General features: G+C 42.9%; 1 protein-coding gene across 3 annotated transcripts in view; it reads left to right on the top strand.

Moving 5' to 3' along the window:
* ptar1 (protein prenyltransferase alpha subunit repeat containing 1) overlaps positions 1-19,098 on the top strand; it is a 74,032-nt gene that overhangs the window by 52,786 nt on the left and 2,148 nt on the right. For all 3 annotated transcript variants that reach the window (XM_061768307.1, XM_061768306.1, XM_061768308.1), the window contains 3 exons: positions 3,208-3,451; positions 17,278-17,633; positions 17,831-19,098. The exon at positions 17,831-19,098 is cut by the window's right edge and continues 2,148 nt beyond it. In XM_061768307.1, coding sequence (XP_061624291.1) covers positions 3,208-3,451; positions 17,278-17,633; positions 17,831-18,194 — 964 coding nt within the window. In that variant the 3' untranslated portion in view covers positions 18,195-19,098. The remainder of the gene's footprint in view (positions 1-3,207; positions 3,452-17,277; positions 17,634-17,830) is intronic.

Here is a 19,098-nt window from a genome sequence, read left to right as displayed (position 1 = left end):
GAATATTTATTAGGGAGGTCGATTGTGGTTAAGTCGCCAAGTATGCACAATCTTGGGGAAACTGGAATCCTGCAATTCAAAATACAAGAGAGTTTCAGTGTAACGGAAGACCAAAAACATTGAATTGGTGTGCATTACCATATAAAACGAAAATAGGTGTCTGGGGTATTTTTGGTGCATTGCACACATACATTAGATGGAGAGAAGCCCATTTTATGCATAATGTATTGAGTAAAGTGTGTTCTATGGAGTACTTTATATTGTATAAGCTGTAAATTTTATTTGTGTTTTTTCTCATTCTAAATGTGTTGTTACATGTATGTATCCAGTAGTTACGGTCAGCAGACATAGGTCTCATTTCATGATTGGTAAATGCATTGATTTAGTGCATGAAATTAATTTATAAACCTTTTAGAGATTTTAATTTTTTTTTCCTTTGCGGAAGAAGCTTCACTATTTGCTTGACAAACTCCGGCGGTTCGAGGGTGCACTGCAGTGTTGGTATTCTTTTTGTTTTTTTATTGCTGCTTTTAATTTATTGTATTGAAGAAAGTTTCCACCTGTTGTTTGGAATTCTTGGAATAGTTCATCACGTGTCCTAAAAACATTATCGTTAAATAGTTGGTGGTCAATTTCATGTTGTTCCCATATGCTAAAATATAGCGGTATATTGTTAATTTCGAAATCTGGATTATGCCAGAATGGCAAGAGCATACTGGGAGTTAATTGAGATCCTGTAGATTCTTAACTTATTCACCAAGCCGTTAAGGTGGATGCGATTATTGAGTTCTTGAGGCATTTATGTCGTTTAAGAAAGAAATGTTTGATTTTATTGCAGTTGATCTGTTCCAATTACAGCCAAGAACAATGCTCCTCATTGTGGTGCATCCATTTGATGAGGTATTGTAAATGGTTAGCTCAATAATAGTGTTTAAAGTTGGGAGCATTTAGGCCTCCCTCCTGTTTACTTTTCTGAAGCGTGGATGAACTCCACAGCTGCGACCAACTTTTTCAGTTATTCCAGCACAAGATTTGGTCGCACCCTTTTTTGGGGAGCTACTGCATGACCATGCATGCTGATGAATAGTTGTCTTTATTGGCATACCGTATACAAGGCTCAACATTTTATTTTTTTTCTATGAGCAGTTTTGCAAATAATGTCTTCGTTTGAGGAGCAACTTTCATCAACTGTTCATCGCACTGGGACGTGAAGCAATGATTTTATTATACAATAAAAATGTAACAGTATAACAGGGGGTTGAATGTAGGGCTGCCGCTATCGAATATTTTAGTATTCGATTAGCCGATTGAACTTATTTGGATAAACTATATTTCTGCATGGTTAAAGAGTAATTATGAATACAAAAGAGAAAATAAGATCCTTCACTTAATGAACGACCAATTTTATGCAACATTCTCAGCGCATTGAATTGATCGCAGCTGGACTGTTCCGTTTGTCTTAGAAGACGTTTCGCCTCTCATCCTAGCAGGCCTCATCAGTTAATGCAACACGGCTTAGGACGCACTAACCAGTGTTTGCGTCGAAAAGTCTACAGTATTGCTCTAAACTCTAAACTATTTATGCTCCAAATTTGAGGCATGCCCCACAACCACGTATGGAATAATTTTTGTGGAATGCAAGAAAGGGGGAGAGCCATTCAGCCGCCTGGCCAAGCGGCCTTTTGTCAGTCCACCGGAGTCGTTGGGTGGAAAATCCCTCATTGATATTCCATTCAGTTGTAAAGTGGTCGTGGAGTTACCTAACAGTCAAGCACTCCATGCTTTTTGTTGGAGGCAGAATTATTGAGTTTCTTTGGAATTGACGAAAGGATGGCATTGTAAGTGGGAGATGTCGTAAGTCCCCTCCTTGGTTAAGCGATGGTTTTTCCACCTTTGTGTTCATGGCCTCACTCACCCCTCTTTCAAACCATCTGTCTTCCCTGTCCAGAATATACACGTTTTTGTCCTCAAAAGAGTGCTGTTTTTCTTGGAGGTACAGACAGACAGCTGAGTCTTGATTTGAGGAGTTTGCCCATCTGTGTTGTGCCATGCATCGGCTCATTAGTTGCTTGGTTTCTCCCATCTATGTATCTGTGCATTCCTCACTGCACTTGATCGCATACACCAGATTGCTTTTCTGTGTATGCGTGCTGTCTGGTCTTTGGGATGTACCAGCCTTTGTCACAGGGTGTTACCAGGTTTGAAATGTACCGGAATGTTGTGTTGGTTGAAAATCCTTCTGAGTTTCTCACCCAGACCTGATACACACGGAATGACAGTACTCTCTTTTTTTTTTCTCCCCCCCTTCCACCTTGTTCCTCTCCCTTCTGGAATTGAATGTACCTTTCACAAATGACCAGCTGGGGTAACCACAGGTTTTGATGGCCTCCCTCACGTGTCTGTGCTCTTTGTCTTTGGCCTGTGGACTGGTTGGACAGCGTACTGTTAGGATTGGGCCTTTTACAGGGCCAAGTCCTTCCAGGCTCTTTTATTCTAACAGATGTGAAATGAGTCTCGGAGTCTTCAAGGGCAGTTTACAATTTAATTCAAGCGGGACTAGATACAGAGCAATTGCAGTGCCAGCACTGGGGAGAATGTTCAATGTCTAGAGCATTCTCCTCCTTCTGATGTTGTCCTCTTCCTTCTATAGTATTCTATCCCCACCCAAAATGGTGAATTATCACAACATAATGTGCGTGTAGGTAGATAAAAAGAACAGGTTGTAAGATTGTGTTCTTGTCCTTGGGAGGAGACAAGAGTGCAGATATCTCTGAGTAATGTCCTCTCTCAAGTGGAAAATATTCTATCCTAACAGTACCATCATTTTTATCCAGGTGTGTTTCATGAGTCTGTTTTCTAAAATAATTTTGTTGAACCACAATTCAAAAGCCATGTCTGATTTTCATTGGTTAATATTTATGAATTTTTTATTTAGTATTATTTTTGTCAGATTCACGTTATTTCTGTGACCACTGTGGGTTTTTTATGCATTCACAGAGGGGTACCAACAATTTTGTCCATGTGTTTACTTTTGTTTTTACCAGATTCTTAATGTTGTTACATTTTATTAGGGTGTTGTAAGGTGACCCTGACTTGAAAGGCGTCAAAAGATAAAAAGTATATGGTACTTATGTAATTAATAATGAGTAACTTGTGGTTTAGTAATAACATTACAAATGATAAACAGTAACTCATGCCTCCTTGCAGACGCTGGGTGCTGCAGCAAACCCTGAGACGGCTCTCAGCTGCGGATTCAAGTGGAAAGCAGAAGCAGGGTGAAGCAGAGCAGGCAGATGTAGAAAGGAGTCAGCAGTTCAGTTACCATCTTGCTCAAATGTTCCATGAAGAGCTAAATGTCTGCTCTGATGCTGCATGTAGTTATCCCAGTAACTACAATGCCTGGTCCCACCGCATCTGGGTTCTCCAACACATGGCCAAAGGCAATGTCGAGGTAGGTAGGGGTCTCTTGTCAGTCTCTTGGAGATATCCAAAGTAATGTGTGAAGAAAATAAGACAAATGACAATTACTGATTGATTGATTGTTTTACATCACGGATGGGCAACTTAAATGATAGAAATTTTTATTTTTATTGTAGAAACTACAAATTTTCATCAGCCCTACCAGGGGCCACATAGTAGGACCACACTCTTCTTAACCAGATGTATGACAAAAATGCCATTTTAAATATGTTCAAAATATGTGCATGTATTTTTTTATTGAGCCAATGTACATCATAGTATATTAATACATTTCATGCTCAAATGCATGTATAAAAGATCCACTCTTCAACAAAAAGGTTTGAAGTAATCAAAAAATTACTACATACTGTGATTTTTTTTTGGGCGGCACGGTGGGCGACTGGTTAGCACATCTGTCTCACAGTTCAAATCCGCCCTCACCTGCGTGGAGTTTTCATGTTCTCCCTGAGGCTGCGTGGGTTTTCTCTGGGAACTCCGGTTTCCTCCCACATTCCAAGAACATGCATGGACTCTAAATTACCCGTAGGTGTGAATGTGAGTGTGAACTGTTGTTTGTTGATATGTCTCCTGTGATTGGCTGGCGACCGGTTCAGGGTGTACCCCACCTTTCGCCCAAAGATAGCTGGGATAGGCTCCAGCACGCCGGCGACCCTTGTGAAGATAAGCGGTATGTAAAATGGATGTATGATTATTTTTCCAGTGCAGAGGGCTCTTATACATAAAAATTACCCTTCAAAGATGGCACAAAACTGCTGAATGGCAAACCAACATTAAGTCCAAGAAGTCATTTTGTCCATTTGTTTTCCCACAAAAATCCACTCATTCCGAATTTTAATATTATACTATATTTGTCCTTCATGTCAAAATCCCCAAATTATTAGGCCTACTCACTTTGCATATAGGGCAGGGCTTTGCGTATAGGGCAGTTCACTGTGCTTTGTTGAAGGAGCCCTAGTGCATCTACCCAGTCCTGCCACTTATCTAAGCCACCATATGCGTTTGCAACACTAATAACAGCGTTCAATATGTCCATGTTTTTAAAGGACATACATTTTAGTAACTCCTCATGCACTTTAAAAGAACTGTCTTACGTTAACTTCGGTTACCAGCATGCATTGCGCTATTCGGTGCCATAATAAGAAAATTGATCATTATCGTTCAAGTGTGCTTATGTTACCCATAGTTCATGAACGTGTATCTCAATTGTCGGCTTACATTTGTCGTAATTTGTTTGCATGAAACTGACTGCGAGTTGTGTGTGCTAGAGTAACCTCCTGGTCATTTCCGCTATGCTAAGATGAGGTAAGTGTTACATGGTGTCTTATCAAATAAACAAGATGCTAGTGTGCTCGTCCTGGAACTTCGCGGGATAAGGGCCTCTGTTTGTCATGTACAGTGATGCCTTGAGATACGAGTGACCTGAATTACGAGTTTTTCAAGCTGTCGATTGGCCAAGTTTTTGCTTTGACTTGCGAGCGCAAACTTGAGATATGAGTGCTCTATGGCGGCGGGTGGCTCTACTCACTCCACAACAAGCTGTGATTTGCCTGATATAATGAGTAAATATTCTTCAAAAAAGAGGCTTCAAGCTTCCCACTGCTGTTGGAGTTTACTATAGAATTAACCATAAAACATAGCGAATCACACGTTGTGCCCTTGTCTGAGATGCACAAAAATTAGCAGGGACGAATGAGGCATATTTATTCTGTGTCCGTAGACGCATGGTTTAAGACCTGCTCAACTTGTGTGTGTGTGTGTGTGTGCGTGCGTGTGCACAACTGGAACGAAGGGAAAGTTAACGGTTTATTACATTCGCTAGCCTGCGAGCTAACGAGCTAGCGAGCTAAGGGCTGGAGCTAAAAAGCTCACTCGATCTCTGCAACATTGTTAAAACGTCAGCGCTCGGATTTGTGTGTATTCCCCACATAACACAAACACATATGGGAAAGTTAACTGTTTATAAACCATAACCAAGGCAGCACACATCAATATTCATTTCCTCTCATTTTCAGCGTCATTTGATTGACAGGTAAAGGTCTCACATAACAGTCCAGCAGCTCGAGGGCGGGCCTAATTTTACATTTTATTGAGCCTTTATTAACCAGGTCAAAGCTTGTAGAGAGACAAAATATATTTTTTTTAAAAGCCAAGAAGCACCAGAAATTATAAAATACATAAAACAACATTCATACAATGAATAATAAAATTTAAAAAAGACTAAAAATTAACAGTGATATTAAAATGTATGGCGGCACTGTGAGCGACTGGTTAGCACATCTGCCTCACAGTTCTGAGGACCGGGGTTCAAATCCCAGCCCCGCCTGTGTGGAGTTTGCATGTTCTGCCCGTGCCTGCGTGGGTTTTCTCCGGGTACTCCGGTTTCCTCCCACATCCCAAAAACATGCAGGGTAGGTTAATTAAAGACTCTAAATTGCCCGCAGGTATGAAAGTGCGAATGGTTGTTTGTTTATATGTGCTCTGCGATTGGCTGGCGACCAGTTCAGGGTGTACCCCGCCACTCGTCCGGAAATAGCTGGGATAGGCTCCAGCACGCGCGACCCTGGTAAGGATAAGCGGAACAGAAGATGAATTAATTAATTAAAATATATGGGATTGGATTTAAAACCAATGACAAAGCCCAAATGATTTTGATTACATACATGGTGTTTTCTTTTGGTTTTTTTCATTCAGATTTGGCAGGCTTTAAGACTTTTTTTTGGGCCTCTTTAGTGGGTTAATGGCGCTATTCCTACAGTCCTCTCCAAACATATTGGAACGTCAAGGTCAAAATTTTGTTTTTGTTGTATACTGACGACATTTGTGTTCAGAATTCCAGCTTTTATTTCATGGTATTTACATCTAGATGTGCTAAACAGCTCAGGACAGAGCACCTTTTGTTTGAAACCACCCACTTTTCAAGTGAGCAAAGGGATTGGAAAATACGTTATTACATTAACTTAAAGTGAATGACATAATATTTGGTAGCATAACCCAATAACTGCATCAAGCCTGTGACCCACTGACTTCACCAGAATGTTGCATTCTTCATTTGAAATGCTTTTCTAAGTATTTACTGCAGCTTCTTTCAGTTCTTGTTTGTTTCTGTGGGTTTCTCCCTGCAGTCTCCTCTTCAGGAGGTAAAATGGGGTCTGTTGGGTTAAGGTCCGGTGATTGTCTTGGCCAGTCTAAGACATTTTTCCCCCTGATGAAGTCCTTTGTTGTGTTGGCAGTTGGACATTGTTTGAATTTGAGCAATTCCAGTCCTTATTTAGATTCTGGTTCCAAACGATTCTCGATTCCGATTTTAGGAGGGTGAGTCAAAAAAGTTTGCATGATTTGGATAAATGGTGTCCAACTTATAAACATCCATTTTCTTCACAGCCCTCAGCATAGACTAAAATGAACATTTGGGGTTTCTTTATAACCAGTATCAAAATCAAACCGCAGGAAGTACATCCTTTGCTGGGCCTTTTTGAGGATGGAGTTAATGTTGGTGTCCCACTTCAGGTCCTGAGAGACTGTAATTCCCAGGAACTGGATGGTCTCGTGTTTTGATGCGGGGCAGCTGTGGCGAAGGATGCCTCCTGAAGTCCATGATCATCTCTACAGTCTTGAACGTGTTCAGCACCAGGTTGTGTCGGCTGCACCACAGCTCCTGCCGCTCCACTTCCTGTCGATACGCTGACCCGTCCCAGTCTTTGATGAGGCCGATGACTGTTGTGTTGTTTGCAAACTTCAGGAGTTTGACAGCCAGGTGCATTGAGGTGCAGTCGTTGGTGTAGAGCGAGAAGAGCAATGGAGAGAGGACACATCCTTGGGGCGCACCGGTGCCGGTGGTGCGTGTAGATGAGGTGGTGTCCCCCATCCTCACCTGCTGTGTCCTGCCCGTCAGGAAGCTGTAAATCCACTACCAGATTGCAGGCGAGACATTGAGCTGGAGGAGCTTGGAGGAGAGGAGTTTGGGGTTGATGGTGTTTAATGTGGGGATGAAGTCCCCGAACAGGATCCTCGCGTAGGTTCTGGTGCCGTCTAGGTGTTCTAGGATGAAGTGCAGTCCTATGTTGACTGCGTCATCCACAGACTTGTTTGCTCGGTAGGCAAACTGCAGGGTGTTCAGCAGTGGACGTGTGACGCTCTTGAGATGGTCCAGCACGAGGCGTTCAAAGGACTTCATGACCACAGATGTCAAGGAGACAGGCCTGTAGTCATTTAGACCCGAGATTGCAGGTTTCTTGTGGACTGGGATGATGGTCGATCATTTGCAAGTAGTGATACCTCGCACAGGATGGATGGTACCTCCCACAGTTCCAGAGATTTATTCTATCCCAGCTATCATCGGGCAGGAGTACACCGTGAACACCGTGAACTGGTTGCCAGCCAATCGCAGGGCACATACAAACAAACAAACATTCGCGCTCACATTCACACCTACAGGCAATTTAGAGTTTTCAATTAACGTGCATGTTTTTGGGATGTGGGAGGAAACCGGAGTTCCTGGAGAAAACCCACGCAGGCACGGGGAGAACATGCAAACTCCACACAGGCGGGGCCGGGGATTGAAGCTGGGTCCTCAGAACTGTGAGGCTGACGCTCTAACCTATACTCTATGAGTAAGAGTCCAAAATTGGGAGTATTTTAGATTGTGATTTTTAAACTTTTTTTTTTTTTCTTTTCTGGGTATTTAACCCTTGGCTTCTGCCCCTTGGTCTTTTGGTTCTGTTCCTCCTGGCTAGCATCCTCAACTCGCCCCCCTATCTTTTTGCTCGAACCACGTGGTTTGGGCTAATGCAAAACCTGGGATGGTGACTCAGCTTCCTGGCCTCTACTTGTCCACCGTTTCAGGAAGAGAAACGGCCGCATTCTCCCACATGACGCGTGACGAACAGTTTTTTTTTTTTCTCCCCCTTTTTCCACCAGTTTCGTTTTCCTTTTTTCGTTCTTTTTCCTCGTCTGAAGCTGCCTCTTTTCCCTCCAGAAATGCTTGGAGACAGACCATCCGCAAGGCCAACTGATCTACGGTAGTGAGTAGGACATGACAAAATTAGTGCCAAATAATTTTTGGGGGTAAAATACCAGCTTCACACAATTTCCAACTTTGTACTACCTCAACGTGCTGTAACCTATTCACGCTCATTTGGAGTCCAGCCACCTACAATGTTCTATTTTTCTTTATGTATGCCTATTTGTTTTTCTATTAACACTATTATTATTTTCTTTTTCTTTTTTTTTTTCCCCATAATTGTTTATAAAAGGAGCTTCCCTGAATTGCCCAGTCATTCACAAGCAAAGATGGGGCGAGGTTCACCTCTTTGTGAACAAGTGGGTGAGAAAATAGTCGAACAGTTTAAGGACAATGTTCCTGAACGTACAATTTCAAGGAATTTAGTGATTTCATCATCTACGGGCCATAATATCATCAAAAGGTTCAGAGAATCCGGAGAAATCACTGCATGTAAGCAGCAAGGCCGAAAACCAACATTGAATGCCTGTGACCTTTGATCCCTCAGGCGGCACTGCATCAAAAACTGACATCAATGTGTAAAGGATATGGGCTCAGGAACACTTCAGAAAGCCAATGTCAGTAAATACAGTTTGACGCTACATCCGTAAGTGCAACTTCAAAAGCTACTATGCAAAGCAAAAGCCATTTATCAACAACACCCAGAAACGCCGCCGGCTTCTCTGGGCCCGAGCTCATCTAAAATGGACTGATGCAAAGTGGCTAAGTCCACATTTCAAATTTTTGGGGGAAATTGTGGACGTTGTGTCCTCCGGGCCAAAGAGGAAAAAGAAGAGAAAAACATATGCTGCAATCCAAGCAACGTCTTTTTCATGGACGCCCCTGCTTATTTCAGCAAGACAATGCCAAACCACATTCTGCACGTTTTACAACACCGTGGCTTCGTAGTAAAAGAGTGCGGGTAATTGACTGGCCTGCCTGCAGTCCAGACCGGTCTCCCATTGAAAATGTGTGGTGCATTATGAAGCGTAAAATACGACAACAGAGACCCCGGACTGTTGAACAGCTGAAGCTGGACATCAAGCAAGAATGGGAAAGTATTCCACCTACAAAGCTTCAACAATTAGTGTCCTCAGTTCCAAACCTTTATTGAATGTTGTTAAAAGAAAAGGTGATGTAACAAAGTGGTAAACATGACCCTGTCATGTTGTAGCCATAAAATTCTAAGTTAATGATTATTTGCTAAAAACAATAAAGTTGATCAGTTTGAACATTAAACATCTTGTCTCTGTAGTGTATTAAATTAAATATAGGTCAAACATGATTTGCAAATCATTGTATTCTGTTTTTATTTGTTTACCACAACATCCCAACTTCATTGGAATTAGGGTTGTATGTCAAACGACACCGGAAGTAAACCCAGGCATTCTCTTCCAGTGTATTCTTTTCCTAAATTAATTACGCTTTCATCCAAAACCAATTATACGCTACACTGCTGCGTTCCCAACCCCCCCTCCCCCCCCGAGCCAAGACCTGGTCGCGGTGCCCCCGGAGAGACACTCCTGCCATTCACAAGTTACGCTCGCAGTCTAGCACAAGAGCGTGGCCGCCAACAAGTCCAAATGGCAGGAAAAGTTACGAGTGCACCCACGTTAAGAACTTTCTTTTTGGAGTCTCTCTTGTTTTTACTTTTTTGTGCATCGTCATCTTCAACTAAAGCTGCCTCCTTTCCTCGTGAGACATCTGAGAAAAGACCATCCCGGGACCAGGTGATCTACAATCATGAGTAACTCATTGCAGTGATTACTAGAAAGTACAAATTGGTGCATAGAAACTTAGGGTTAAGTTGGCGATCTCACACGAGTCCCAACTTTATCCTCTCTCACCACGCTTCAATTCATTCACACTCATCTCATGAGTTCAGTCATTTGTCCTTTATCTTGTTCTTTATGTATGCTTTCTTTTGATTCTTGTAGTAAAGTCCCTTTGCATTTTTCCCCAAATTCCCCTGTAGTTTTCATAAACTTTTCCCTAAATTCAACCTCCTGTTGTGTACTGCCCTATAAGAGACAAAGATAGCTTTGATTGTAACATTCGAACATTCGCTTGAATCACCTTGGAAGTAAATGCTGGCGTTTCCTCTCCGACCCCCCTTTCCAAATAAATTACGCTTTTATTCAAACCATTATACGCTACACCCCCCATAAAAATAACGTTTTAAAGTTTTTTTTTTTTTTTTTTTTTTTTTTTTTTTTTTATTAGTCAAGTGTACAATCACGTTGAGCACATGACATTGTTTCGGAGCTCCACAAAGCATGGAAAGCTAAATTGGTTCACAGTATATTTGCTATTCAACCCAAACATATAAGCACACATAGGGTAAGACACCCGTCATGGAAATACATTGTAGTCATAAGGGTGGTAGGATGTAATAACTTTGTAGTCGGGTAACTGCATTGTTGTGTTCACCTGCCCACCTGTCAATATTCCATCTGGAGGTGTCGCCCAGACCGCCATCTGTGCTGGTTCCGGCCGCCAAAGGATGGAGATGTAACGGATACTCCCTCCCAGATATATCTGACTGATGGCACACCAAAAACTGCACACCTTTGCATACCTACCCCTGAACCCTCAGCCAGCATACCAAGCCTATCAACCACCGGACATCTGGTTTAACTCAAGTGAACCTGTAAAACCTAGGGAGAACAAGGACTTCACTGTGGAGACATGTAGGATGACCCATTTCTGCGGGTCTCCTCATGACCCCAACAGCGTGATTGGGGGAATGAATTGATTGATGACTGTTGAACAATAGAACATGATCACCGCACTTGGTGATTAAAGACAATGACATTTGGACTCCTCATGATGGTGTACTATGTGGTGCAAGTGGACAATAAAATTACATTGACAAAGTCTCGTGTTTGGAGCAAACAAAACAAACGTTGTAAATGTATCCCTTGTTTTCTGTGTCATTGTGGTGATTCTACAGGTCTGACTACAACTACTTAAGAACTGTACCTCTTTGTTTGAAGCAAAGCAGTATTGTATTGAACAATAAGTAGTTGATTTGCCAAGACTAAAATTTAAGCAATCATTTTACAGTGGTTACGGAAATTAAAATTTTTCACTTTATATTGCAGCCATTTGCTAAAATCATTTCAGTTCTTTTTTTTTTTTTTCCTCAATAATGTACACAGAGCACCCTATATTCACAGAAAAAAAACGGAACTGTTGAGATTTTTGCAGATTTATTAAAAAACTGAAATATCACACAGCCATAAGTATTCAGACACTTTGCTGTGGCACTCATATATTTAACGCGGGTGCTGTCCATTTCTTCTGCTCATCCTTGAGATGGATCTACACCTTCATTGGAGTCCAGCTGTGTTTGATTATACTGATTGGACTTGATTAGGAAAGCTACACACCTGTCCATATAAGACCTTAAAGCTTACAGTGCATGTCTGAGCAAATGAGAATCATGAGGTCAGAGGAACTACCTGAAGAGGTCAGACAGAATTGTGGCAAGGCACAGATCTGGCCATGGTTACAAAAAAATTCTGCTGCACTTAAGGTTCATAAGAGCACAGTGGCCTCCATAATCCTTAAATGGAAGACATTTGGGATGACCAGAACCCTTCCTAGAGCTGGCCGTCCGGCCAAACTGAGCAATCGGGGAGAAGATCCTTGGTGAGAGAGGTAAAGAAGAACCCAAAGATCACTGTGGCTGAGCTCCAGAGATGCGGGAGATGCGAGAAAGTTCTAGAAAGTCAACCATCGCTGCAGCACTCCACCAGTCGGGGCTTTATGGCAACGTGACCTGACAGAGGCCTCTCCTCAGTGCAAGACACATAAAAGCCCACATGGAGTTTGCAAAAAAAAAAATACAAATAAAAAAACAACACCTGAAGGACTCCAAGATGGTGAGAAATAAGATTCCCTGGTCTGATGAGGCAGAACTTTTTGGCCTTAATTCTAAGCGGTATGTGTGGAGAAAACAAGGCACTGCTCATCACCTGTCCAATACAGGACCAACAGTGAAGCATGGTGGTGGCAGCATCATGCTGTGCGGGTTTTTCAGCTGCAGGGACAGGGAGACTGGTTGCAATCGAAGGAAAGATGAATGCGGCCAAATACAGGGACATTCGGCACAAAAATCTTTTCCAGAGTGCTCGGGACCTTAGACTGGGCCCAAGGTTCACCTTTCAACAAGACAATGACCCTAACCACACAGCTAAAATAATGGAGTGGCTTCAGAACAACTCTGTGACTGTTCTTGAATGATCCAGCCAGAGCCCTGACTTAAACCCAATTGAGCATCTCTGGAGAGACCTGTAAATGGCTGCCCACCAACGTTCCGCATCCAACCTGACAGAACTGGAGAGGATCTGCAAGGAGGAATGGCAGAGGAAAACCAAATCCACGTGTGAAAAAATTGTTGCATCATTCCCAAAAAGATTCATGAGTGTATTACCTCAAAAGGGTGTTTCTACTAAATACTGAGCAAAGGGTCTGAATACTTATGGCTGTGTGATATTTCAGTTTTTCTTTTTTAATAAATCTGCAAAAATGTGAGCAATTCCGTTTTTCCGTTTTTTTCTGTCAATATGGGGTACATTGAGGGGGAAAAATGAACCTAAATGATTTTAGCAAAGGGCAAGAGTATAACAAGAGTGAAAAATTTAAGGGGGTCTGAATACTTTCCGTACCCACTGCCTATACTGATCTCTGCGTGAGACAGTTTCAAAGTTGGGAATCGTTTATTTGAAAATGTGCTCAGTTTCAACCCGTGCTTAGGGTGTGACTCACACACATGGAATGGAATTTAACATGGTTTTCACCTCAGGGATACAAAAGCCTCAACACCCCTTCTTCTCTCGTTCTCTTCTTCTGACTAACATCCCTTCAGCTCCTGCGCTTGGCTCCACACAACACCCCTCCCCCCGTTTTTTTCCTTTGTTTTGTCACCACGTGGCGAGCGCTAAGTCCAGACCACAAACAATGCTAGGTCAGATGAAAAGACGGTGCCCCCTGAGAGACACTCCTGGGATTCTCACAAGTTACGCTCGCAATGTAGCGCAAGAGCGTGGCCGCCAACAAGTCCAAACGGCAGGAAATGTTACGAGCGTACCCGCATTAACAACTTTCTTTTTGGCGTCTCTCATTTTTACTTTTTTGTGCATCTTGTACTTCAACTGAACCTGCCTCCTGAGACAACTCAGAAAAGACCATCCACCACCAGGGGCCTCATATACAAAAGGTGCGTACGCACAAAAACGTGGCGTACGTTTTTTTTTTCTCACGGCAAATGTCAGATGTATCAAGAGTGAAATGACCGTGGAAATGTGCGGTGCCTCACGCCAACTTCATGGCTGGCGTCCGCACGTTTCTACAGCTTTTGGTGCTCTGGCAACACCTGAAGGTGATGTTGGGAAACTGTTATAATAAATAAATCTGCACAACAAACACACTTTAACAATTAGCACTAATGAACAATTAACACACTCACGTGTCTGCAATTACACGCATGCATAGAAAAGCATGTGCAAAGTGATGCAGAAAATACCAATAACAACAATGGCTACTTTATCTCTACTGGAAGACATTGCAAATGGTGCAATAAGGAGAGAACATCAGTTCAAAGACAGAAAGGATTTATCAAATGATGACATCAAATGACGGCTCATCAGCCGACTTAGGTTCCCGAGGGTAGTCCTCCTGGAACTGTGCGCAGAGCTGCGGCTGGCTTTGGAGCGCGACACCGCAAGAAGCAATGCGCTGCCTGTGCCGACACAGGTGCTGACCACGCTGGGGTTGCTAGTGACCGGGGCATTCCGGAGGGAGCTGGCAGACCGATCGGGACTGTGCCAGTCGACCCTGAGCCGAGCCATGCCAGCCGTGTGGGACGGAATTTGCAACGAGAGCCGTTTTTCCTAATGTAATCGGAGCTATCGACTGCACACACGTTGCTATCAAAGCTCCATCACATGATGAATTTGTATATGTTAACAGGAAACAATTTCATTCCATCAATGTACAGATCATATGTAATCTGCAAATGCAAATAACTAACATTGTGGCGAGGTGGCCTGGTTCAACGCACGACTCATACATTCTGAGTAACAGCAAGGTTGGGAACAGAGTACAAGCTGGCACTGTGCACGATGGGTCGCTTCTTGGTGAGCACAATTATTCGTGTAATTATTCTAATATTGATCCCTGATGCGTGTTGAGCACGTGTGCCCCCAAAATTCTATCCTATATTCACAGCATCATTACTAGTCAATGGTTGAAGTTAGTGATTATCTGTTTTTAGCTGGTTAAACTACAGCTTCAGATCTTTCTAACAAGCCCCTGATTGTCTCTGTGTGAAAAGACCTCAGCTTCATAACCCCTTTGCGTAAAGTATGAAATGTCTGAATCAGCCGCACTTTTTCCCCGGTGCGCTTCTGGATTATATCGCAACAATAGTGTGTGATGCATCTTAGTAGTACGTAAAATAAATGGAAACTGTAAATGTAGTTTACTCTTTTCTTTTAATTGACACCAGGCGACCGTGGCTACCCACTTAAGAGCTGGCCGATGACCCCTCTCACCAACCCTCAGACTGAGCAAGAGCGGAGGTACAATGACCTCCGTTCCCGCACTCGGTCAGTTGTTGAGAGGACAATCGGCATGCTGGTGGCGCAGCCCGGACAGGACTAGGGGTATGCTGTTCTACAGTCCCTACAAGGTGTGCTGCATTATAAATGCGTGCGGCGTCCTCCACAATGTGGCACACCATACCACTGCCAGAGCAGCACATACCTTTCATGACAAATCCAACCAGAGAAGGCCATTCAGCCCCGGCAACCTTTGATTTCAACAATGTAAAAGAGGCAAGGACTCAGAATTCACTTGTTAAAGGACACCTATTAACTGATCAAGGCGATCATTTAGGCTGCCGATTGCCCTCACAATCTCCTCTTGTGACTCCAGCACAGCACGGGTGAAAACATGGCCAGTCGGGCGGGCAGCAGCAGCCGGTTATTGGGGCGTAATTGGGCCAGATACCCCAGTGACTGTGGACGTATCCACCGCGTATGTGACACCAGAGACGCCAGGGAGAGGAATCCCCTGAACATGTAGCACACTGCGAATGCTTGTCCTCTCCTGTGTATTAAAATAATACATTGAGTAATTAAACATAAGTTCACAGTCTTTGATATGCTGACATGCTTCTATTTTAATTCAAACGATTTATTACAAACTAAATACCATACATACACCATTTACGCATGAACCTTTATCTGATAGGGGTGCGTTTAGGTTACTGTATGAACACATTTGTTGTGAGTTATAAAAATACATGGTATTTAACTTGGGGGTAATCGGTCACCCACATGTGCTCCCACCACCCCTGAAAGAGCAGTGTCACCCATGATTGCAACTACTCTCCTCAAATGGGGTGAGGCCCTCTGCGCCAGTTCCTCCGCCAGTTTTTTTTTCACACTTTGGCGGTGGGCAGCTGTCCTCCTCTTCACATCCACCTTTATATCTGACCACTTCTTTTTTTATTTCAGCATGTGTGCGCTGTTCCGACCCCACAGCATTGACAGCCGCTGTCCCATTCACTTCTCTTTCTCCTGTTGTTCACGCCAGAGGACAACGTGCCAAACAGGATTTTTTTCCGCGCCTCCACTTCGCAGTCAGAAAGTTTTTCTTACCTGCCTTGCTCATTTTCTATTTCTTCCGATCGTGAGGAGATTGGGATCGCAGGTGCAGGGTTCGTTTAAATATGCTTTGCATATTTAAATATTGGTGTGGACAGGGAGGGGTCTGCTACTCCAACATGTGCACTCAATTCCACATTGGGATGTACGAAGGGAATGTGCTTGGATTCATGCGTACGCACAGATTCATAAATCTAGATATTTTTGTGCGTATGACGTTTTCTGTATTTGAGCGTATGCCATGCTTCAGTAGGAAATCCACGTAAGTCTTTGTACATGAGGCCCCAGGTGATCTACGATCGTGAGTAAAACATTGCAGTGATTACTAGAAAGTACAAATTGGTGTATAGTGACTTGGGGTTGAGTTAGCGATCTCACACGAGTCACAACTTTATTCTCTCTCACCACGCTTCAATTCATTCACACTCATCTCATGAGTTCAGTCATTTGTCCTTTATCTTGTTCTTTATGTATGCTTTCTTTTGATTCTTGTAGTAAAGTCCCTTTGCATTTGTCCCCAAATTCCCCTGTAGATTTCATAACATTTTCCCTAAATTCAGCCTCATGTGTACGGTGTGTGTTTGAGTGCAACATTTGACCGCTAATATCGAGAACTATCATCCTATTGAATGTAACAAGCCTTCTGGAGAACAGAGATTGATAGAGACAAAGATAGCTTTGACTGTAACATTCTAATGTTTGCTTGAATCACCTCGGACGTAAACGCAGGCGTTTCCTCTCCGACCCCTCTTTCCACATTAACTACGCTTTTATCCAAACCAATATACGCTACACCCCCTGCCTGCCATAAAAATAAATTATTATTATTTTATTAATCGAGGGGCCACTCTGTCCAATCACGTTGAGCACGACGTTGTTTTGGAGCTCCGCAAAGCATGGAAAGAGCTAAATTGGTTCACAGTATCTTTGCTATCGAACCCGAACTGAACTGGCTCTGAACACTGGTTGAGGTTGTATGGAAAAGATGTGTTAGTGGCATGTCAACGTCAGTGTGCTTGCAGCCACTTAGCTTGACAGTTAAGAAGTCTACCATTAACTCTGAAATGAATGTTATTGTCAGTTCATCATCATCATCAGGGCCTGTGTTTTGTTCCCTCAAAGGTTTTCCATGATGAGCTGTCCACCATGCGTCAATGGGTGTCAATTCATGTATCCGACCATAGTGGCTTTCACTACCGCCAATTCCTGCTCAAGGAGCTAATCGACGAGTTTTCTCTGACACCAGCTCTCAGCAAAAACTGCTCACCCCAGCATCAGTCCAGGACAGTGCCGAGAAGCTGGCTCTTGCGTCCCATCAATGTCAATGCCAATGGGCAGCAGTCAGGAATAGAGACAACGGATGAAGATGAGCGGGAGCTTGAATTAGCAAAACTGTTTGAGCTCTTCCACCAGGAGATGGAACTATGCTCAGACCTGATCCGGTCTTTCCCTGGACATGAGACTCTGTGGAGTCACAGGTGAGGATCCCAAGTGACCATTACATAAGATGTTGTCATTTTAGGACCATGCCGTTTAACAGCCCTGCCTAAACATAACTGAAATATCAGTTTTTTTATTGACCAATTATTGATAACTGTAAGGTTATTACATTTACATCTTTTACTCATACTATTTGAAAATGAATATATATTTTCCCCATTCCTCTTTTCTCTAGACGGCATGTCTTCTATTTGTGGCACCAGTGGAGGTGGGAACACCAGCTATACTACTTCAACAGTAATGGAAGCACTGTCCTCAATAACATTGGCGACACAGTCCGACTGAAGCCAGGCGCTCAGGACTGTGGAGATTGGGGAGCTGACACTATGGAGGTAGATGGCATATCCTTGCCTGATCCTACTGACAGCAAGCGACTGAAGAGGGGTTTCCGTCTGTCAAGCCTCCCCAGCCTGTCCTCAGAGTGCACATTTCTGAGTGCTATTTTGGAGAGGCAATGTAACCCAGAGCAGAGACACTTTGGCCTGGCATATAAAAAGTGGTTAGACTCTGTAATTGGTAAGGTACTTGGAGAAAATTAATTGATGGACCCATTCTTTTCAATATTGACATTAAATTTGCTTTTAGTGCTGACTAACTAGTATTATTTTGATGCAGTGCTGCCATTAGGAACCAAGAACAGTGCAACATAGTTTCTGTCTGATTTTTTTATTTTCACTGAATCAGTTTTGTATTTTTTTTTTCCCCCTTGGGACCATTATTCCTTATCTTGATCATCTATAGCATCTCCACTGTCTCTTGTTTTGTCTTACCCTGTCCTAGAGTATTGAAAAATCCATACCTACCTTTCTCTTACATGATTTCAGTGCTTTTAATGTCTCATGCAAAAGGTGCACACTCGACTCATGTATAGTAACATCTAATTATGACATTTTGCTTAATTCTATGAAGATTCTATGACATGACTCCTTACCGTATAACCATTTGATTTTATGTTGTGAATGTAGAGTTCCTTTATCTGTGTTATCTGTGTTATTAAGAAGTGGCTCATTACATGTAAAGATGGACAGTATTGTCACAACTCTGTTACAGGACTGCTGTGGGACTAATAGTGGAGTCTTTTGAAGCTCTATTGCACAGTCTCTCCTTTAACCAAGTAAGGGATGAACAAACTCCCTTTTTTGAGCATAATTTAGATTTTTGCTTTTGAACCGTCATGGTAGTGAATACAGCATAGGCTACAAACAACACCTTGAGTGACATGAGGGCACGAGGGTGATGCGTAGCGCCAAGAGAGCAGTTAAGGGTTTCGATGCCTTGCTCAAGGACACCGCAGTCGTTAATTAATCTGCTGAGTACATACAATGTATTCTCAGTTTGTGGTCAAATCCAAGGCTACCCATAGCTTGCAACAAAAAGGTAGTCTATCATACTAGCTTGGTGGCGTGAGCTTGTCAGCTGAAGTGCTGTACTAAATAAATAGCC

The sequence above is a fragment of the Phyllopteryx taeniolatus genome, chromosome 3 (genome assembly GCF_024500385.1).
Source record: "Phyllopteryx taeniolatus isolate TA_2022b chromosome 3, UOR_Ptae_1.2, whole genome shotgun sequence".
Classification (NCBI taxonomy): Eukaryota; Metazoa; Chordata; class Actinopteri; order Syngnathiformes; family Syngnathidae; genus Phyllopteryx; species Phyllopteryx taeniolatus.
The sequence above is the reverse complement of the archived record's forward strand: the minus strand, read 5'-3'. Positions and strand labels throughout refer to the sequence as shown.